At 50.0% G+C, this 17,406-nt stretch overlaps 1 protein-coding gene and 1 long non-coding RNA gene across 4 annotated transcripts; one reads left to right on the forward strand and one right to left on the reverse strand.

Annotated features, from left to right (window-relative positions):
- Positions 1-2,961: 2,961 nt before the first annotated feature.
- Positions 2,962-4,993, forward strand: NKX1-2 (NK1 homeobox 2). The gene is made up of 2 exons (XM_051616695.1): positions 2,962-3,571; positions 4,350-4,993. The coding sequence occupies exons 1-2, from the start codon at positions 2,962-2,964 to the stop codon at positions 4,937-4,939; spliced, it is 1,200 nt and encodes a 399-aa protein (XP_051472655.1). The 3' UTR covers positions 4,940-4,993.
- A 203-nt stretch (positions 4,994-5,196) lies between these two features.
- On the reverse strand, positions 5,197-14,561 carry LOC127384633 (uncharacterized). 3 transcript variants are annotated; one of them, XR_007889466.1, is made up of 4 exons: positions 13,614-14,561; positions 11,926-11,993; positions 8,284-8,364; positions 5,197-8,191 (listed from the first exon to the last, which is right to left on the reverse strand). It is a non-coding gene; the product is annotated as an uncharacterized LOC127384633 (long non-coding RNA). The 3 variants fall into 3 exon arrangements; XR_007889467.1 differs by lacking the exons at positions 5,197-8,191; positions 8,284-8,364 and adding an exon at positions 8,789-10,302; XR_007889468.1 differs by lacking the exons at positions 5,197-8,191; positions 8,284-8,364 and adding an exon at positions 8,789-10,588.
- Between the last annotated feature and the right edge of the window lie 2,845 nt (positions 14,562-17,406).

The raw sequence follows: 17,406 nt of genomic DNA on the forward strand, positions 1-17,406 counted from the left end.
GAAGGGACCTCTGGAGATCTTTTAGTCACAGAGTCACAGAGTGGTCAGGGTTAGAAGGGATCTCTGGAGATCATCTCGTCACAGAGTGGTCAGGGTTGGAAGGGACCTCTGGAGATCATCTCATCATAGAGTCACAGAGGGGTCAGGGTTGGAAGGGACCTCTGGAGATCATCTCGTCACAGAGGGGTCAGGGTTGGAAGGGACCTCTGGAGATCATCTCGTCATAGAGTGGTCAGGGTTGGAAGGGACCTCTGGAGATCATCTAGTCCAACCCCCCTGCTAGAGCAGGGTCACCTACAGTAGATCCCACAGGAACACATCTAGACGTGGAGGTGTGGAGCATCCCGGCTCTTGACTTGGGTCAGGCTTTTCCGAAGGGACCACGAGCTCAGCGTGTTTCCATCCCGTGGTTCCTCTCATGCTGCAGCCCACACTGCCCCGGGGGGCCTCGGTGGGGTCTGTAGGAGCTGAAGTCCAACAGGATTCAGCCCTTAGAGCTGACAAGACCCACATCAGCTCAGCTGAAACTCTGACATCGTGCCCTGCCTCCGTGGTGTCTTCTCATACACGCCCAGCACTCCATACAGACCACTGAGAAAAGACACTGGTTTGTCATCCAAGGAACTGAACCGATCCCCTGAGTTTTACAATAATGGATAAGATTTCATTAACTGTGTTCCAGCTTTACAGATAATATCACCTTCTCCCTCAATAAAGTCCAAATACGTTCTTGTTTGCCAATACTACCAATAGTGTGCCATGACTCCCAGAATATATAAGAAGCTGTGGTGGAATTATGGCCCACTTTTTTTTTTTTAAGGAAAGCAGGGGAGCCTTGGCAGCATTGATTTGCATCACTGCTTCTGGCTTCTCCTTAAAGATAACATCTAAACTGTGAAATTCATTAAATAGACCCAGAAATGGATCAGGTTATTTAAAACAACATCACTAATGGCACAATATCTCAGCTGTCTCCACCGATAGTGAACATTGTCTTGGATAGTGTTATCAGTCCAGGACACCCGCTATGAATATTGATCTGCAGCTTGTTACAGCCATCACTTGCCATCAGGACAGGTCAGGGTTGAAACCCACCTAGCATCAAAGCAATTTAAAGACAGCACTCGGGCTGAATTTCAATGCCTGAGCTGGGAAATGGACCAACTTCAAACGGACTGCTAAAAGTAACCCCTGAACGGGTGCTTTTCCGTGTGTGCCTTTCTATGGGTGTGTATGTTTGCAGGTGGGTGTGCATGCACATCTTAAACTGATGGTGCCTGGAGATGTCTCCTAGCTCATGAATGAACCCCAGTGCTACAATTTACCTTCTCAGCTCCTGCAGACACAAGAACTCCAACAGAAGTACATATTGTCTCACATGTGTCAGATCTGATTATTTTTTTTTCTTTTAAAAATTAAAAAATCTCTGGCATTGCCAAGGTTTGCAAGCATTCCTGATTTACTGTATGGCACTACTCAAGATTTCTCCATGTAGTTTGAAGCCAGTGTTGTGCCACAGGAAGAACCTTTGTCCAAAAAGCATAAATAGGATATGCATTAGGACACCTTATCCATTTCCTTTATTTCATCTCACTTTTGAAGCAAGCTGTCCAGCACCTGCAAGTGCTCCTCTTCCCCTCCTTCTTCTTCTTCTGCACCTCAAGGAACCTTAAGGACATAACCAACACTTAAGTAGCACACAGCAGTGTTTTCCAGTTCTCCACCACCTTAACTTTCAAGCAGGGTGCATGCCCAAAACTAAGCTTTTTTGGTGTGTAGCTTTAGTGTGTGCACTGCTCAGGACAGAGCCTCCTTCTCTTCCACTCATGGGTTGTACCCCACATGAGGGGCCAGTGCCAAATGGGCTCTTGGATGTTGCTACCCCATAATTAACCATTACAACTACTTGTGATCACATCTCCCTGCACATCTGCATCTCTTCTCCTTGGTCTGCTGTCATCTTAAGGCCTATGCCTCAGTGATGGCAAAGAGAAAGCCCAATTCTGCTGAGGCTGAGACACCTGTAAAGAGGAGGGGGGCTGTGTGCTGCACCTCTTCCTGGGAATAAAAGCAGGTGGAGTAGGAGATTCCCCCTGAGGGCTGCCTCCTCTGGCTGAAGGGTGCCCCTTGGTCTACACCTCAGCCTGATCCACAGAACCAGCAAAACACAGAGATACAATGGAGGGAAGAAAGGATCCTCCTGAATAGATACAGACCTACAGAAGCACGTGGCTGGCAAGTTTTTAATAAACTAGAAGTGGTTTAGTCAGAAGTGGTCATGGACATGGGTCTGGTGCAGGATGGAGAGGCTCGACCTGCTGTTGCCTACCCTGTCCCAGATGTTGATATGAAGAAACCACAAAGCCTTTCCACTCCAGGCAAGGTGGGTTAGTCAGGGGGCAGCTCCTCGCCCAGCACAGCTGTGCCTCAGCTTCCCTGCCTGTTACCTGTGAACACCATGGACCAGCTCCAGGAGCTGGGGGAGCCCTTGGTGCAGAACCTGAAACCGGAGTGACCCCTTGCCGAACCAAAACGAGAAGCTGTGCAGACCTGTGGACCCCACAGCAGCCTCGCATCCCAAACTGCGTCTGCTGGCAGCAGGATCGCTGCGAGCCTGGAGCGGGCTCGGTGCAGCGGGGAGATGCAAGAGCCGTCCTCGCTGAGTCTGAGGCAGGAGGCTCGCTCGGCTGGACACAGGGGAGCTGCAGCTGGGGCAGCGGAGGGCGGGGGACACCAACCCGGCCCCCGGGAGGGCAGCAGCTACCGTGTGCAGCCGCATCTCCGCCCTGGCGAAGACCCGCGTGTGGCGGTGCCAGGGTTCCCGGCCGCCCCCGGCCCACCTCTCCACCCCTCCTAAATCCAGAGCAGGTAACGGGAAATCCCCGTCGCCGGGAAGCTGGGATGAAGGGATGGAGCCGGCGCGGCGGGAGGCGGGGAGGGGGCTGGGGGGGCGGTGTGCCAATGGCTGCGCTGCCCCCTCCTCTGCCCCCACCCCGCCGCCGGCCCCTCCGCCCTCCCCGCCCGACCCTCCTCCTCCTCCCCGCCGCTCACTCCGCGCCTCCAGCGCCCCGGCTCCGCGCCCGGCTCCGCGCCCGGCTCCGCAGCCCTCCGCAGCCCTCCGCAGCCCTCCGCAGCCCTCCGCCGGCTCCGCGCTGGGAGCCAGCAGGTCTCCGGGAAGCGCGGAGGGCGGGGAGGGGAATGCCGGAATGCCCGGACCGGGGGGCCAAAGCGGCCCCCATCCATCATAAAATCTCCTTCTCCATCTTAGACATCCTGGATCCCCAGAAATTCAGCAGGAGACGCGAAGCGGCCGCGGGGAGCTGGGGCAGCGTCCCCGGCTCGGGCGAGCGGGAGAAAAGTTTGGGAAGAGTTGAAGTAGGAAAGGACGCTGCTGCTCCCGGCAGCGGGAGGAATAAACTAGAGGCACATGGTAGGAACGCGCTCGAGTTTCTCCGGCCGGCGCTGGCGGGGCGAGCAGGTGGAGGCAGAGGGGACCCCCGGCCCCCCGCGCCCCCCGGGGTGCGCTCCCCGGAAGAAATACCGGGCAGCGCGGGGGACGGGGGGGCTGGAGGTGTATTTTAAGTCTGGATGATGCAAAGGGAAAAGTCCTTGGTGTGTCGTTCCGGCCGTGCGGGAAGAGGCGGCATCCCAGGGCGTGCTGCTGACCCATCCCGGCCCCGGGCAGGACCCCAAATTTGGCTCTCGCCAAGGCACCGCACCGGGTATTTTTCCCCCTACAAGCGCCCCTTTCCGTGGGGCGGGAGGGGTCGGCTGCCCCGGCAGCGGGGACGGCCGGCCGGGTAATTGCTCAGCCCGTCCCCACCGGAGGATGCCTTAGCTCCCGTTGATCGATATCCTATTACCGACTCCCGCCTATCTCCTGCCCGCAGCTTGCAGGTGCCCACTTCAAACCTCCTTCCCCCGGCCTGATCCTAATATTGTTCGATTAAAACTTACCTTTAATAGATGACATCTATCGATCCGGCCCTCGCAAATCTGAAACTCCATTAGCGCGGGGATGGGGGGAGGGGATTTATTTCACTTCGGCAGGGGACTTTAATAACTTCTTTTTTAATTGGTAAGAAATTCATATCGACGCCCTCCCCGCACACACACACACGTCCCCACCGGAGAGGCGATGGCCCAGCGGGGAGCGCCGAGGGGCTCTCGCACGGCGGGCGGGGTTTTTGTTCTCCCCTTTATTTTATTGTAACGATTTGCCGTTATTTTATCGCTTTGGGGCGGGGGGGATGGAGGAGAAGGTTTGGAGGGGTGGCAGGTCGGCTGGGTGAGGGGCAGGAGGAGGGAGCCCGGCCGCCCCCCTGACCAACGCCGCCGTCTCCCCTCAGATGCAGAGAGCGGCCCCGAGGCAGCGGGGCAGGACCGCGACCAGGAGGGTCCGCCCGGCGACGGCACCGGGACGGGGACAGAGGCAGGGACCGGTGCCCAGCCCGCTGCCCGGCCTCCCGGTGCGGAGGAGCCGGTCTCCCCGAGGGTCTCCCGGCGACGGCGGGCCGAGGCGGGATGCGGGAAGCCCCGGAGGGCACGGACGGCTTTCACCTACGAGCAGCTGGTGGCCCTGGAGAACAAGTTCCGAGCCACGCGGTACCTGTCGGTCTGCGAGCGCCTCAGCCTGGCCCTCTCCCTCAGCCTCACCGAGACGCAGGTGAAGATCTGGTTCCAGAACCGACGCACCAAGTGGAAGAAGCAGCACCCGGGAGCCGAGGGAGCGGCTCCCCCCGCATCCCCGGCGGCGGCGGGGGGCGGCGGCAGCCCCAGCCCGCCGGGCTCCGGAGCTTTGCCCTTCCAGACTTTCCCTTCCTACGCCGCCGCCAACGTCCTCGTCCCACCGGCCGCCCCCTTCCCGCTGGGCAGCGGCCCCTTCGCCCCTTTCCTCGGCCCCGCGTACCTCGGCCCTTTCTACGCCCCGCACCTCTGAGGGGGCAGAGCCGCGGGAGCCGGCGGAGGGGCTGCGGGGCCGGGCCCCCGAGCCCGCCCGGGAACCAGGAACGGCCCAGGGCTCTTCTCTCCAAGCGGGGAGCAACGTCTTGGCTTCTGGTGGTTGCATGGCGATTTGAAGCATAAGAAAGTTGATTTTTTTTTTTTTTATATATATATATTTTTTTTTTCCCTAGTGGTGGCAGCAGCATGTTTAAGGCACACACTTTGACAAAGAGAAAAAAACAAAACACCCCACCGTAACCACTGGATTTTATTAGCACGTTTGAGATGTAATGATAGACGTTGGAAATGGGAAAAGGAACCCTCTTTACACACGCCTGACACTAATTCCCTCCCGATTCCTCTCCAAGTTCCTCTTTAAAACACTCCTCGTTGCCGTCTGGCTTGCCAGCACATGCCTCAAACCTCGAGAGCTCGGGAGCTGTGGCACTTGGTACTGCTGCTGTTATCCTGAAGCTGGCGACGGTGCCGCTTCACATCCCAGGGATGCTCAACAGTGAAGACTTCCCCAGCCTCTGCTTTCGCTCCTGGGACTCGGCTGTGCCCTGTCTGTCCCACGTTTTATCACCGTTTCTGACTTCTGACCTGAAAACTGCAAGCCGTGGACTTGGTACCTGACCTGGAAGGGAGTTTTTCTTTGTGTCTGAGAAGGTGTAGGAAACTGCAGCTCCCTGTCATCAGGTGATGAGCAAGAAACCTGCTTGGTCAGTGGGAAAGTGTCCAGTTGCTGCTCATGTACATGGCCTCTCTGCCTTTCTTTTCAGTTTGTTTCCCGTGACTTCAAAGGTTTTGGATGAGATGTCTAAAGATCATTCTTTTTGCAGGGAACAGTTGTTCTTGTAATAACATAGCATTAGTGCCAAATGAGGCAGAAAAGAAAACATAAATCAGAGAAAACGATTATTCATTTCATTAAAAAAAAAATAAAAATGGAGCATTTGTGGTAGAAAACAACTAAAATGCAGAATTTCCAGCATGCCGAGACCTATTTTCCAGAACAGAGAAACACATGCTTTTTCTTTTTTTTTTTTTTGCTTTTTTGGATCATTTATTAGAAAGGAAAATCACATTTCATCTCCATCGTCACAAGCACCGGAATGAAAAGGAATTGTAGCTGGGGGCTCATCCATCCCTGAGAGGACGGGAAGTAATTGGTTTAAAGAAATAAATACATCTGTCTCATGCAGTTTCACAAATGATTACAACACGCTGCTAAAGACTTGGTCTCTTGCAATGCTTTCAAGTACACATTGGCTCTCCAACCAAAAAAAACTTGGCTCATAAATCCTATCTAGCTCTTCTTGTGTTTGTCTAAATAAAAAAGTGTTGGGTTGTTGGTTTTTTTTTTAATTATTCCGTGTTGAGTTGTTTCTAATTGTATGTGGATGAAGCAGTGTTTGCTTCCTGGATTGCTGACCCACTGGCTGTGGGTCTCAGCAGTGCCCTGTGCTGTGTTTGGGTGATGGTGGGTGGTACCTCCTCCTCCTCTGGGCTGGCTGTGAGGAGGGGCTTCACGGGACACCCCTCTTTTCCAGAAATCACCTTCCTGACTTCCAGCTTCACCCAGGCAGCAAGGGTGTGAATCCCACAGGGCCAGGCCTTGGGAATGACTGCTGCCTGCACCCTGCCAGGCTCACTGAAACTGCCTTCAGGAGGTTTTCAGTGTCTTCTCCAATGATTTGCCAAGCTATTAATACAAGACAAGGTTCACCACAGGTCATCCCTGTGGAAGTCATAACTACTGCGTGAATGTATCTAGTTGCAGGTTGATGAAAGTAACTTTTTAACTAATTTGGCTCAAGTTAGAGTGACATCAGAGAGGGGTCAGCACACCCGCTCAGCGTGTGTCCAAATCTGCCTGGTTTTCTGGCCAGTCCCAGTGTCTCACCCGCCAGGTCACAACGCTGCTGACCAACCAGCTGTCCCCTGTCTAGCTGCCTGAAGTCACTCAAGAGCTCAAGCCCTGCAGGAAGACAGAGGCATTCTAGCAGGCTCATCTAGTCCATTTTTCCTGCCTCAAGTTAGGACTAACTGGACTTCAAACCTCTTGACCTGTCTTTTCTTTCTACTTGTGATTGTCATCACTGAGCAGAAAACAACCCTTCTTTTCCTTGGGCTGTCACTCTGAGGTGTTCCCAGAGCACGGAGCAGTTGGTCACCTGCAGTGCACTGCAGTCTCTGATGGAAAAAAAGGACTGGTGCCATCATTTGTCAGATGACTAGTTCTTTTCCTTAAGAAGGGTACATCGTAGCAAAAAACAGGGAATGTTACAAATAAAAATAACTGGAGTACTATAAATTGTCTCCTCCTTAGAGGTGCAGCTTCGCTGTTCAGAAACCTTTTCAAGGCTCCGTGTTTTGCCAGCAATTTTTGCCTTTGGCAAGACTACATGAGCTTCATAAGGAAATCTGAATACTTGATTCCTATGCAAGAAATGCCAGCCCCTTTTCCACCTCTCCATTTAGTCGCTTCTACAGCCCTGGGTTAATGAAAAAGGTTTACAATTAGTTCTAGAGAACATAACCCCTGTTCCCACTTTGCATGACTTGCACCTTGCCCAGCCTTGGAAGGGTGGTGCATTGCAATGGGACTGAAGATTTTGCAGCAGTGATCCCAGGACACTAACGTTTTTCTGGCTAAATGCTTCCAAGCCCTTTGGTCAGACCCTTCCCATCCTGCTTTGTTGAGGAGGCAGCTGCTCAGCTGGGTGGTCCCTGTGGCTTCTGGTTAGGGATGTGGAGAGTGGCCACTGGTTGCATCTGTAATTCAAAGCAGTCCTGGAAATGACAATTGCTGTCAAACCTCGTGTTGTCCAGATGATGCTGTTCACGCTGGTAACACTTCTGGAAATGCTCCACTGAGTATCCAGTATCTCTAATAATTCTGGATACAGATTTGTGCAAGGTTTTCAAGCACAGACAAAAATGGACTTTCCTCACGGCTGAATATAGATGTTAAAGGGAATCTCAAGTCAGTCCCATGTGTGAAGAGAGGAAAACCCAACAACATCTATATTAAATTAAAAGAGTTTTGAATTCAAATGCTCTAGAGAGAACAGGTAAGTTCATATCCTCCTTCATTCCTACCATATTGTCTGGACTAACAGTGTCTGCAGTGAGCAGGCAGCAACTGCTGGGTCACAAATGAGATCAAAGTCTGATTTTCAGCAGGTTTACAACTCTCAGGTAGACCAGACGTCTGGCAAAACATTTGGTGGGATAGATCCTCCTGAAAAAAAAAATTGATAATAGGACTCTTGCATCACTAGACCTGAACACATTTTCCATTTTCCAGTATGACCCTGTATCAGCTGAAGTTACCTTGGAGAGAACTTTACAGCACTTCCGTGACATGGAAAAGTCGTGTTCTGGGCCCTGTTTCTGCTCGTGCACTCAAAGTTTCTGGGAAGATAATGAGTGAAACTAATTAATGAGCTGCATGTTACAGGTTTGCTTTAGCCTCTGAGTTGGCACCTTTGTCATTTTATTCACAGGAGCTCTTTTGTGGTTCCTGTGATTCATGGAGCCTGTAGCAAGACTACCTTTGCTTACTACTGTAGAACAAATATTAAACTCAGTTTCTCTTACATTTTCCCACTCAAACACTGAAGAGTTCCCAAGCTAGCTTCCCTCTCATGTTGATCACCTCATTTGCTGTGTTCTGTGTAATGCCACATGAAAAATGTAATTAAAAATGTGGCATTCCATGGGGCTTAGGCATGTCATAACACTGCAGAGGGATTTCAGTAGTGTTCAAGAGTCATGCTTTTTCACCAAGCAGCCTCTGAAATCCTCTCAAACATACCAGATCAATGTACAAGATCAATACAAATAAAAGATTTTACTCCTACACATGCTGATTTGTTACAGTAGTTTTGATCATGGAAGTTATTTTACTGCTATCATTTAAAGAAAGAATCACAGAATCACAAATATATATATATATACACACACATATATATATTAAAAAAGGAGAGAAAATACAGATTCATAGCCTTAGCAAAATGGGAATCTGAAAATATGTCATGTTTAACATCTGTGAACATAACAAATGGAGAGTCAGTTGAGTTGAAACCTTGTCCTCTCAGGTTAGGTCAGTTCTATGACAATGTCCCACCACTGTTGGTTGTCCCCCCTGGCAGACTGACAGCTTTTCTTGTCATTCACTCCCTTCCTTTGAATGACACTGAAAGTCACAGGTATTGGTGGATTCAAGAAATGTTGCATTTCACTGGAATTGCTAGAGAAGAGCATTAGTTTGAAGAAATGATAAATGATCTGCAGAGAACAAGGAATAGATTAAATGCTTTACTAGTTTATTTGTCCCTTCTAAGGAACAGCCAGATGATGGTTTAGATTAAGGTAATTTCCATCAAGACCTTTCTGCTTTCTGAAGATCTTCCTTCCTTTGGTAATAATAGCATAGAATCATGGAATCCCAGACTGGTTTGTGTTGGAAGACACCTTAAGGATCATCCAGTTCCACCCTCCTGCATGGGCAGGGACACCTCCCACTAGACCAGGTTGCTCCAAGCCACATCCAGCCTGGCCTTGAACACTTCCAGGGATGGGGCAGCCACAGCTTCTCTGGGCAACCTGTTTCAGTGTCTCACCACCCTCACAGAAATGTCCAACCTAAACCTTCCTTCTTTCAGTTTTAACCCATTACCCCTTGTCCTCTCTCTACAAGCCCTTGATATGCTCATCATATTTCTGATATCTCAAGTTGTGTGATTTTTGACAACAATAATTATGAAATAAATTGTTTTAAAACAATGGATTTCAAAGCAAAGTGTTTTGTCCTAATGCATCAAGAAAACCTGTAATTTTCTGCATTTCCTGGTGGTCTAGAAAACCTAAGGGTAAAGTCCTGAATGTGGAAGTCCAGGAGATGACACCATGTCACCCTGATGTAACGACAAGTGGCAGATGATGCAATAGGTCACCTCACTGATCTTCCACTGCAGTGGTGCCAAGTTCAAGCCTGACTTGGTGGAACCATTATTTAGGCTCTGCAGTTTCCAACTGCAGAGGAGTTCTGGCCAGCTAGTAGGATCAACCACCTGCCTTGCAGCAATGTCAAATGGCAGGGCCAGCATGGATCTGCCTTGGCAGAATCCTGAGAGGAGTTTCAGAGCTCCTGAGATAAAGTGTATCCAAATGTTCAGTGCTCAGTCCTGAGATTAACCAAATTGACAAGATATTTATTCTTATTACACAGTTAGACACATTTTTGTTCATTTTCCCTGTGCTCTCATGACAGTTATAGTTGCCATCTGCATCAGATTTTGAAAGTCTGGAGAGCAGGTAAAGCAGTTGTTGTTTCCAGAAATCACCGTCCTGATAAAATCCAAGACAGAAGAATGGAAGTTAGGATGAAGAAGGTCTGTGGGATCTAAATCAAAATACATTCATACAAGGAAGAAGCAAGCTCACATATGAGGCACCTGAAAGCCTGAAATTCAAACTGACTTGACTCATTCCAATTTTCTCTGGATTTATTTTACCACTTCTGTTTTTTGTTTTTCTCAGGCTTTTTCCATTTTGTGTCTTCTTGGTAGCACGATGCCCAAGGAATGTGATGCTCACCAGAAATGTATGTAGAAAGGCTCCTTCATTTAATTAACTACAAGTTCAAGAAACAGAAGAGTGTATCATTTACCTTTCAGTTTGGCTTCACGTAAGTAAAATGTCTCAGCTCATTTTGGAAGGCTCTGGACACAGGGTCAGTAAATGACCAGAATAACAGAAATATGGGCCATGGAAAGTGACTTTTCTATACAAGGCACTATTAAAAATCAGCATGGGCTTCAATCTCATTGATGAAACTGAAAAATTGAAGGGTACAAGTAGTAAATTCCTGAAACCACCCATCTCTCCATTGGTATCTTATCACCATCACAATAAAGCACCTTCATCTTCTTCTTTGGCCTTTTCCAGATGTGTTTTCAAATAGGAGACACCTGCCACAGAAAAGTCTTGCCCCCGTGTAGGTCCCCATGTCCTCATGTGTTACAAGAGTCCCATCACTGCATACTGTTATCTGGTCAATCGCAGATGACACAACCATCTGGAAGGCTGGCCTGTAGAGTACCTGACAACATCACACTCTTCTCAGAAAGCAGTTCAGTGTGAAGTGTCTGGACGGTTCAGACTGGGTCTGCAGGTGGACTTCTCCAGGGCAAACCACTTGGTTTGCCTTAAAATCTGCCTTTGGCTCAGAGAAGCGTGACTTTTTTTGCTGAGTGGCAGGACAGTTTCATCCAGAGGACAAAGGGTGAAGACTACCCTTGTGGCTTCCCTAGAGGTGGGAAGAGGGGTGGGACTGTCTTTCTGCCAGCACTGTAGACTTGTGTTGGTTTTAGATAATTATGAACTTGCACCTTGAGTCTCATGACTTGGATGAACTCCACATCCAGCCTGCTGGCTGGTCTGGCTCTCAGCTCTGAGGTGAGGACCTCTTCCTGTGAGCTGAGTGAGAAACTCCCGTGCCATCAAACAGTGGGACACTGGTGCCCTGTGCCCGAAGACGGGCTGTCCAGGTGCTTCAGACACTCAGGGCAGCAGAATCATGGAACGTGCTGAGTTGGGAGGGACCCATCAGGATCATCGAATCCAACTCCTGTGCCTGTGTAGGGCACCCCAAGGATCCCACCACATGCCTGAGAGCAACCCTGCTGCTGCACCAGTGCTTCCAGCAGCTCCCACGAGCAGCACATGAATCCTGGGATGGCGCTGGGTTTGTGCAGCCTTACAGACTAAGGAGGCCAAGCCTGTAATTCCCTTGTGTTGGCCCTACCTCTAAATAACCACAACAACTGGGATGCAATTCCTCAGTCTCCTCACAAGCCTAATTCCTGATGACTTCAATGAGCATTTCTGCCAGAGAAAGAGCTGCAGAATTACTCCTAACAACTGGCATGACTTAACTTGTTCCTTCTTATAAATGTATGGTTTACTTACATGTCACACTGGATTTTGTGGAATGTAATAACCCTCTTTCCTCAAGTAGGTCAAGATTTTCTTCCTTTCTGCAAGGCAAATTATTGTAAAATGTGAAATTTTCATGTCTTATGTTTTTCATGTTTTGTTTACTGTCGTGTGAAGTCTTTAGGGGAGCTACAGGTAACTTGATATTACACATTAAACTTCTGCTTTCCTTTTTTAAATCACTGGAAATACCACGTCTAGCTGAGAGCAACTGCTCCAAGGCCTGTGGTAATAGCTGCCATTGTGCACAACATGAATAATTTAAAATTCTAGCTCGATAGCACTGAAAGAAGAAAAGTGGGTGTTCTCTGTGTCTTGATTATCAGTGCCAAAAAACAAAGGAGGAAAGAAAGTGAGCCACAACAGGGCTACACTGCTCCTAGATAAAACTAGGGATCACTCTCTCTTTGAGTACTGAATAACTACATTCCGGTTGAGAGTTATTTCATACTTGCAATTTTTTTAATCTCATAAACAGTCTGCACTAGCTTTAAAAAATACATTTACACGTAGCATGGATACGTTCCACACTACGTGTTTGAGAACACAAACCAAAAGAGGTTTTGTTTCTTCTTCTTTCAGGCCTTGCAGAATGCAAAAGAAAGCAAGCCCTTTCTTGCTGCAGGGTTGTTTGTTTGTTTTTGAAACACTCCACCTCAGACCCCAGTCTGCAGTGTTTACGTGGGCACAGGATGGCTGTTTTCCCAGGAGTGAGGCTGGATGCCTGACTTCTGAAATCACCTCTCCAGCTCCAGCCTGAGCACAAGCTTCAGCACTTCAGCAGTTGATCTTGGTTGCCTTTGGTTTAATTGTTCAGATGTTTGTTTTCCTCATATGCTATGGACTATTTAATCCTTTGGACAAGTTCTGCCCTTTCTGCTTTTTTCCATTTCCTCTAAAAAATGCATGGCTGGAGGAATCTAAAATAATTGGAAGTGTCCTTGAGAAAAACAGGATTTAAAGGCAGGGAAAAGGCTGATGTTGAATACAAATTCAGTCTACAAAAGATGAAGAGAATGTAGCTCCCAGTATCTCATTTTCTGTGGCTAAATAGGCAGAAGACAACACTAGCATGACTTCAGCAAACTGATAAGCTATCTACCACAATAATGAAATACCAAAGCTAAAAAAAAAATAAAATATATATATATCAAAATAATAAAGACAGTTTAAAGCTGTATTTCTTACCTAGGAAAATCCCACTGATCTCACAGATTGCAAATCCTGGCCCGTGGCTACCCAGGCTATTTGAGCCAAAACCAGATGGATCATAGAATCATAGAATCATAGAATCCTAGGGGTTGGAAGGGACCTCGAAAGATCATCTAGTCCAACCCCCCTGCCAGAGCAGGGTCACCCAGAGCACATCACACAGGAAGGCGTCCAGGTGGGTTTTGAATGTCTCCAGAGAAGGAGACTCCACAACCTCTCTGGGCAGCCTGTTCCAGTGCTCTGTCACTCTCACAGTAAAAAAAAATTTTCTGATATTGACCTTAAACCTCCTGTGCTCCAATTTGTATCCATTACTCCTTGTCCTATCACTGGTCATCACTGAAAAAAGCTTAACTCCATCTTTTTGTCCATCATTGTTTATTGTCAGCCTTGAAATTTCAGGTGTTTTACACACACAAAAAATAATAATTAATAAAAAAAAATCATACCTTTAGCTAGAGATAGAGGAGTTTCAGTAGCTCCTGGCCAACAAACTGCTTCTGGACTTCAGGAGCTTGACTTGGCACAACCACGTGTTCCTTCAACAGACGCGACTGTGCAACGTGTTTTGCCCCTAAGGCACAACCTTCCTGGGCTTTTTTTTTTGTTGTTGTCTGCATGCAACTTCGGCAGCAGACGTAGGGCACAATTCCTTGGCAGAATGAGACGGGTGAGAGACATCACCACGTCAGCGAGGCCAAGCCCGGCTGCGTGTGCGGTGTGTTTCCAAGGAGCAGAGCATCACCTCTCCTGGTGGCAGCCCTCGCTGCACCAAGCTGGCTGCTCGCTGGGCACCTTTTCTCCCAGGGCACAGACCTGCCAGCACACAAGCTGCTCCCTGACAACCGGAGCGGCTCCAGCAGTTTTGGGTGGAATACACGGCGAGATTCGGGAACGGCGCCAGACCTGCCGTTGCTTTAGCGCCGGGGAGACGCGCCAGTTCTCTGCGCTGTCCGCCCAGGGCACCGTGTTTTCTCTGAGGTGAAAAACAAACTCTTTCTTTCAGAGCTGATCCAGTTGTCAGGACGATTCACGAGCTAAAAAAAAAAGCAAGAGGAACCCGGGGAGTCGCGGCGGCTCAGAGCGAGGTGTTTTTTTTGGGTTTCCCCCCGCCTCTAGCGACAGGAGGGGAATGTCCGAGGTGTTCTGCATCAGAGCCGGCACGTGTGTGTGTGTACCGAGCACACCTCACGCTTCCCCGTGAGCCACCGGATTTTCCGCTCACAAAATGCTCTCCCCAGCCGAGGGCCGCCTGGCACGGCGGAGCAGCCAGGCTGAGGCGGTGACAGCCGGCGGGAGGGCCAGAGGGGCTTCAACCCGGCCAGCCGAGGGGATTTAGGGGGGCTGTAAAACCCGGTCCCCCCGCCCCGGGGAGCCGCGCGGAGGCGGCGGGAGGAGCGGGCGCCGCGGCGGGGGAGCGCTCCGGTAGGGCGGGGCCTGGGCGCTGAGCCGCCTTCCGATTGGCTGAGCCGCGGGGTGTCGTCGCCGAGGGGGGAGCATTCTGACCAATGGGAAGCGGGGGGTGGAGGGCTGCAGCCAATGGGCGGCGGGGGCGGCGGGCGGTGGGCGTGGCGGAGCGCGGAGCGGTGACAGCGGCCGCGGGGCCGCCCCCGCCTCTTCGCCGCGGGCTCCGGGCCGAGCAGCAGCAGCTCCCGCAGCAGCTCCCGCAGCAGCTCCCGCAGCGCCGGCGGTGGCCGCGGTCGGCAGGTACAGCGCGGCGGGTTCGGCTGGGGCAGCCCCGTGGGAGCCGTTCCTGCCGGTCGCCTTGCCCCCCCCCCCCCCCCGCCCCGCGGGTGTGAGGGCGCGGCCCTGGCAGTGCGGGCCAGGCCGCACCAGGCCCCGTCGCCAAGGCAACGCGAGGGCCCGGGGCGGCTGCGGGGCCGGGGCCCAGCCGCCTGCCCGCCGCTCCGGGCGCTCCTGCGGCCGGGTGTGACCGGCTGTCCCCGGGGGGCGGGCGGGCCGAGCCGCCAGGCTGTCATCTTCCTCCCGCGGCCTGCGGGGGGGGGGCTGCCGTCTTTGCCTTGGCTTTGGCCCGAGGGATGGCGAGGAGGTTCTGGTGGTTTCACCGCTGCGTTTCTGGCTCTTTCTGCGCTGCCGGTCTAGGTCCCGAGCTGTTTCTGATGTGGTGCTCGCCTGGAAAGGTGGTTTGGCACGTCCAGGCTGATATCCCTCCTGCTGTAGCTTGTCCTCTTGAACGCTCACCCCCTTCGCGTTCAGCGGGTAGAGGCTGCGGTGTGGCACCCGCTCCTGTAAGCTGCATTAACACCGAGCCTAGTGTTTTTCATCTGCTCCATAATAGATGCCACTAGCCTTGGGGTGTCTTTCAGCGTGTGCCAGGGACTGGGTACATACAGCCATTGGATTCAGCTCTGAGGGCTGCAGGCAGGGTGCTCTGGTCTGGATATTCTTGCTCACAGTTGAGCCAAGTTATTCAAGTATGTTTTACAGCTGTGCTCTGAGTAGCTTTTGTATTTCTGATGCAAGACCTTTTCCACTTGGTGAAATGCCCTGGCTTCTGATTCTTGTGCTGCATGCTGCAGGGCATCAGCATGTTTCTCACTTCCTCATAGTTTGTTTTTTTTTTCTCTTCCTCCCCCCTCCCCTTTACTGTGCCTCTCCTTTTTCCTGAAATTTCTGTTCATTGTGTCTTGCTGATCCTAAAAAACCAATTCATTCTTCTGCTTTTAACTCCAGATGCATCCATAATTTCCTGTTTCCCTCCCATGTAATCTCCCACACCTTGGCTAAAATGATGTGGCCCCACTAGCATAGTCTGCAGGTCATTTCTCCTCATGGAGGGCAAAGTCCTTTTAAAAATCCCTAGTGAGGATTTTTCCAACCTGAAAGAAGTGAAATAAGAACCTCAAACTGGTAGTTTGTAATTCTTAATGCAAAAAGGCAATGCTCTGATACAGGGCAGATGAGAGTTTAATTTCTCTTCAGCTTTCATTTCAGAAATATCTGGAAAAATCTCCAAAAATATGGAAGCTTGTGACAGAATTAGCTGCTCTGCCATGGAGGTGTGCCAGGGGACAGGATGTCACAGACTAATTAAATTTTATTAATCAAGCAAGTTGTAATATTGAGTGGTGCAGCTGAGCTGAGTTTCTGTTCAAAAACTTTTCTTGGGCAGAGAAGAATTTGTGATTTGCAAAATCTTGGAATAGCAGTCTTGAAAAGTATTAACATAATGGGTTGATATTTAACAGCATTGATGGTAGCTGGTAGAACGCCCAGAGCTGAGAAGTTGCTGGAACAGAAACTATTGACTCTTCCAAAAGACGTGGATGACCTGGCTAATTTCAGTAGATGCAGAAAACGAGTCTTCTGGCCTTGCTGAAAAGTGAGGAGCAGCAACGTGGTATCTGAGGAGTCTTTTGCAAGAAATGCCTCTCTGCTTAACGTCACACAACCCCTGTGCAGACCTTTTCCAAAATAAATTTCGAATAAATCCATTATTTAATACTTCTGTCTCAACAAGCAGCCTGAAATAACAGTTGCACCCTTGTGTAACCATCCCTGCATTCTCCTGTAGGTATTTCCTAGGTGTATTTTGGCTAAGTATCACAGTATCCTTTGGTTGTTGGGTAGCAGCAGTGTGAAGGTTACTCAGCTCTTTGGTTTGCTATGGAGTAGGAGGCTGCATTTGATAAGCAGAGTACTTGTCATTGCCATCTGGGATCTTCCTTTTGGGCCATCGTATCCGTGTCATGTTCTGCAAGACTAGAAACTTGAGCTTTGAGAACTTGTGATCTTGCTAAAGGACTCGTTGTTTCCATGGTGGTTCCCTGCTGTCCCCAGTACTGGGTGCTGAGAGGACACCTTGCTCCAGCTCCTCCTAAGATGCCAGCTCAGTTTCCCTTCCCTGGACTGTTACAGAGCTGCACATGGACTGAAGTGAATGCACAGGGAGGAAATACAAATGCATTTGTCTCATGAAATTCTACCCTCAGAATATTCTTAGGTATTAACAGTACCAAGTTATATATTCAGGGGGAATCACATAGTTTTAGTAAGAACATACAGGGTGCCATCATGACCATTAATTTCTGACATGCTGTTACTTTTCATCTGTTTTCTGATGGTTTTAAAATGCTGGTCACAGTGAGTGCTTTGTATGTAGGTGGCAACATTGTGAAATCAGCAGTGCAATTTATAGACAAAGTCACAAATTTAAAGCTGACCTCATTTAAAACTAGTCAGTCCTTTCCCAAATTTGATAGTACTATCAACTAAACATTG

This window comes from Apus apus, chromosome 4 (assembly GCF_020740795.1).
Source record: "Apus apus isolate bApuApu2 chromosome 4, bApuApu2.pri.cur, whole genome shotgun sequence".
Taxonomy (NCBI): Eukaryota; Metazoa; Chordata; class Aves; order Apodiformes; family Apodidae; genus Apus; species Apus apus.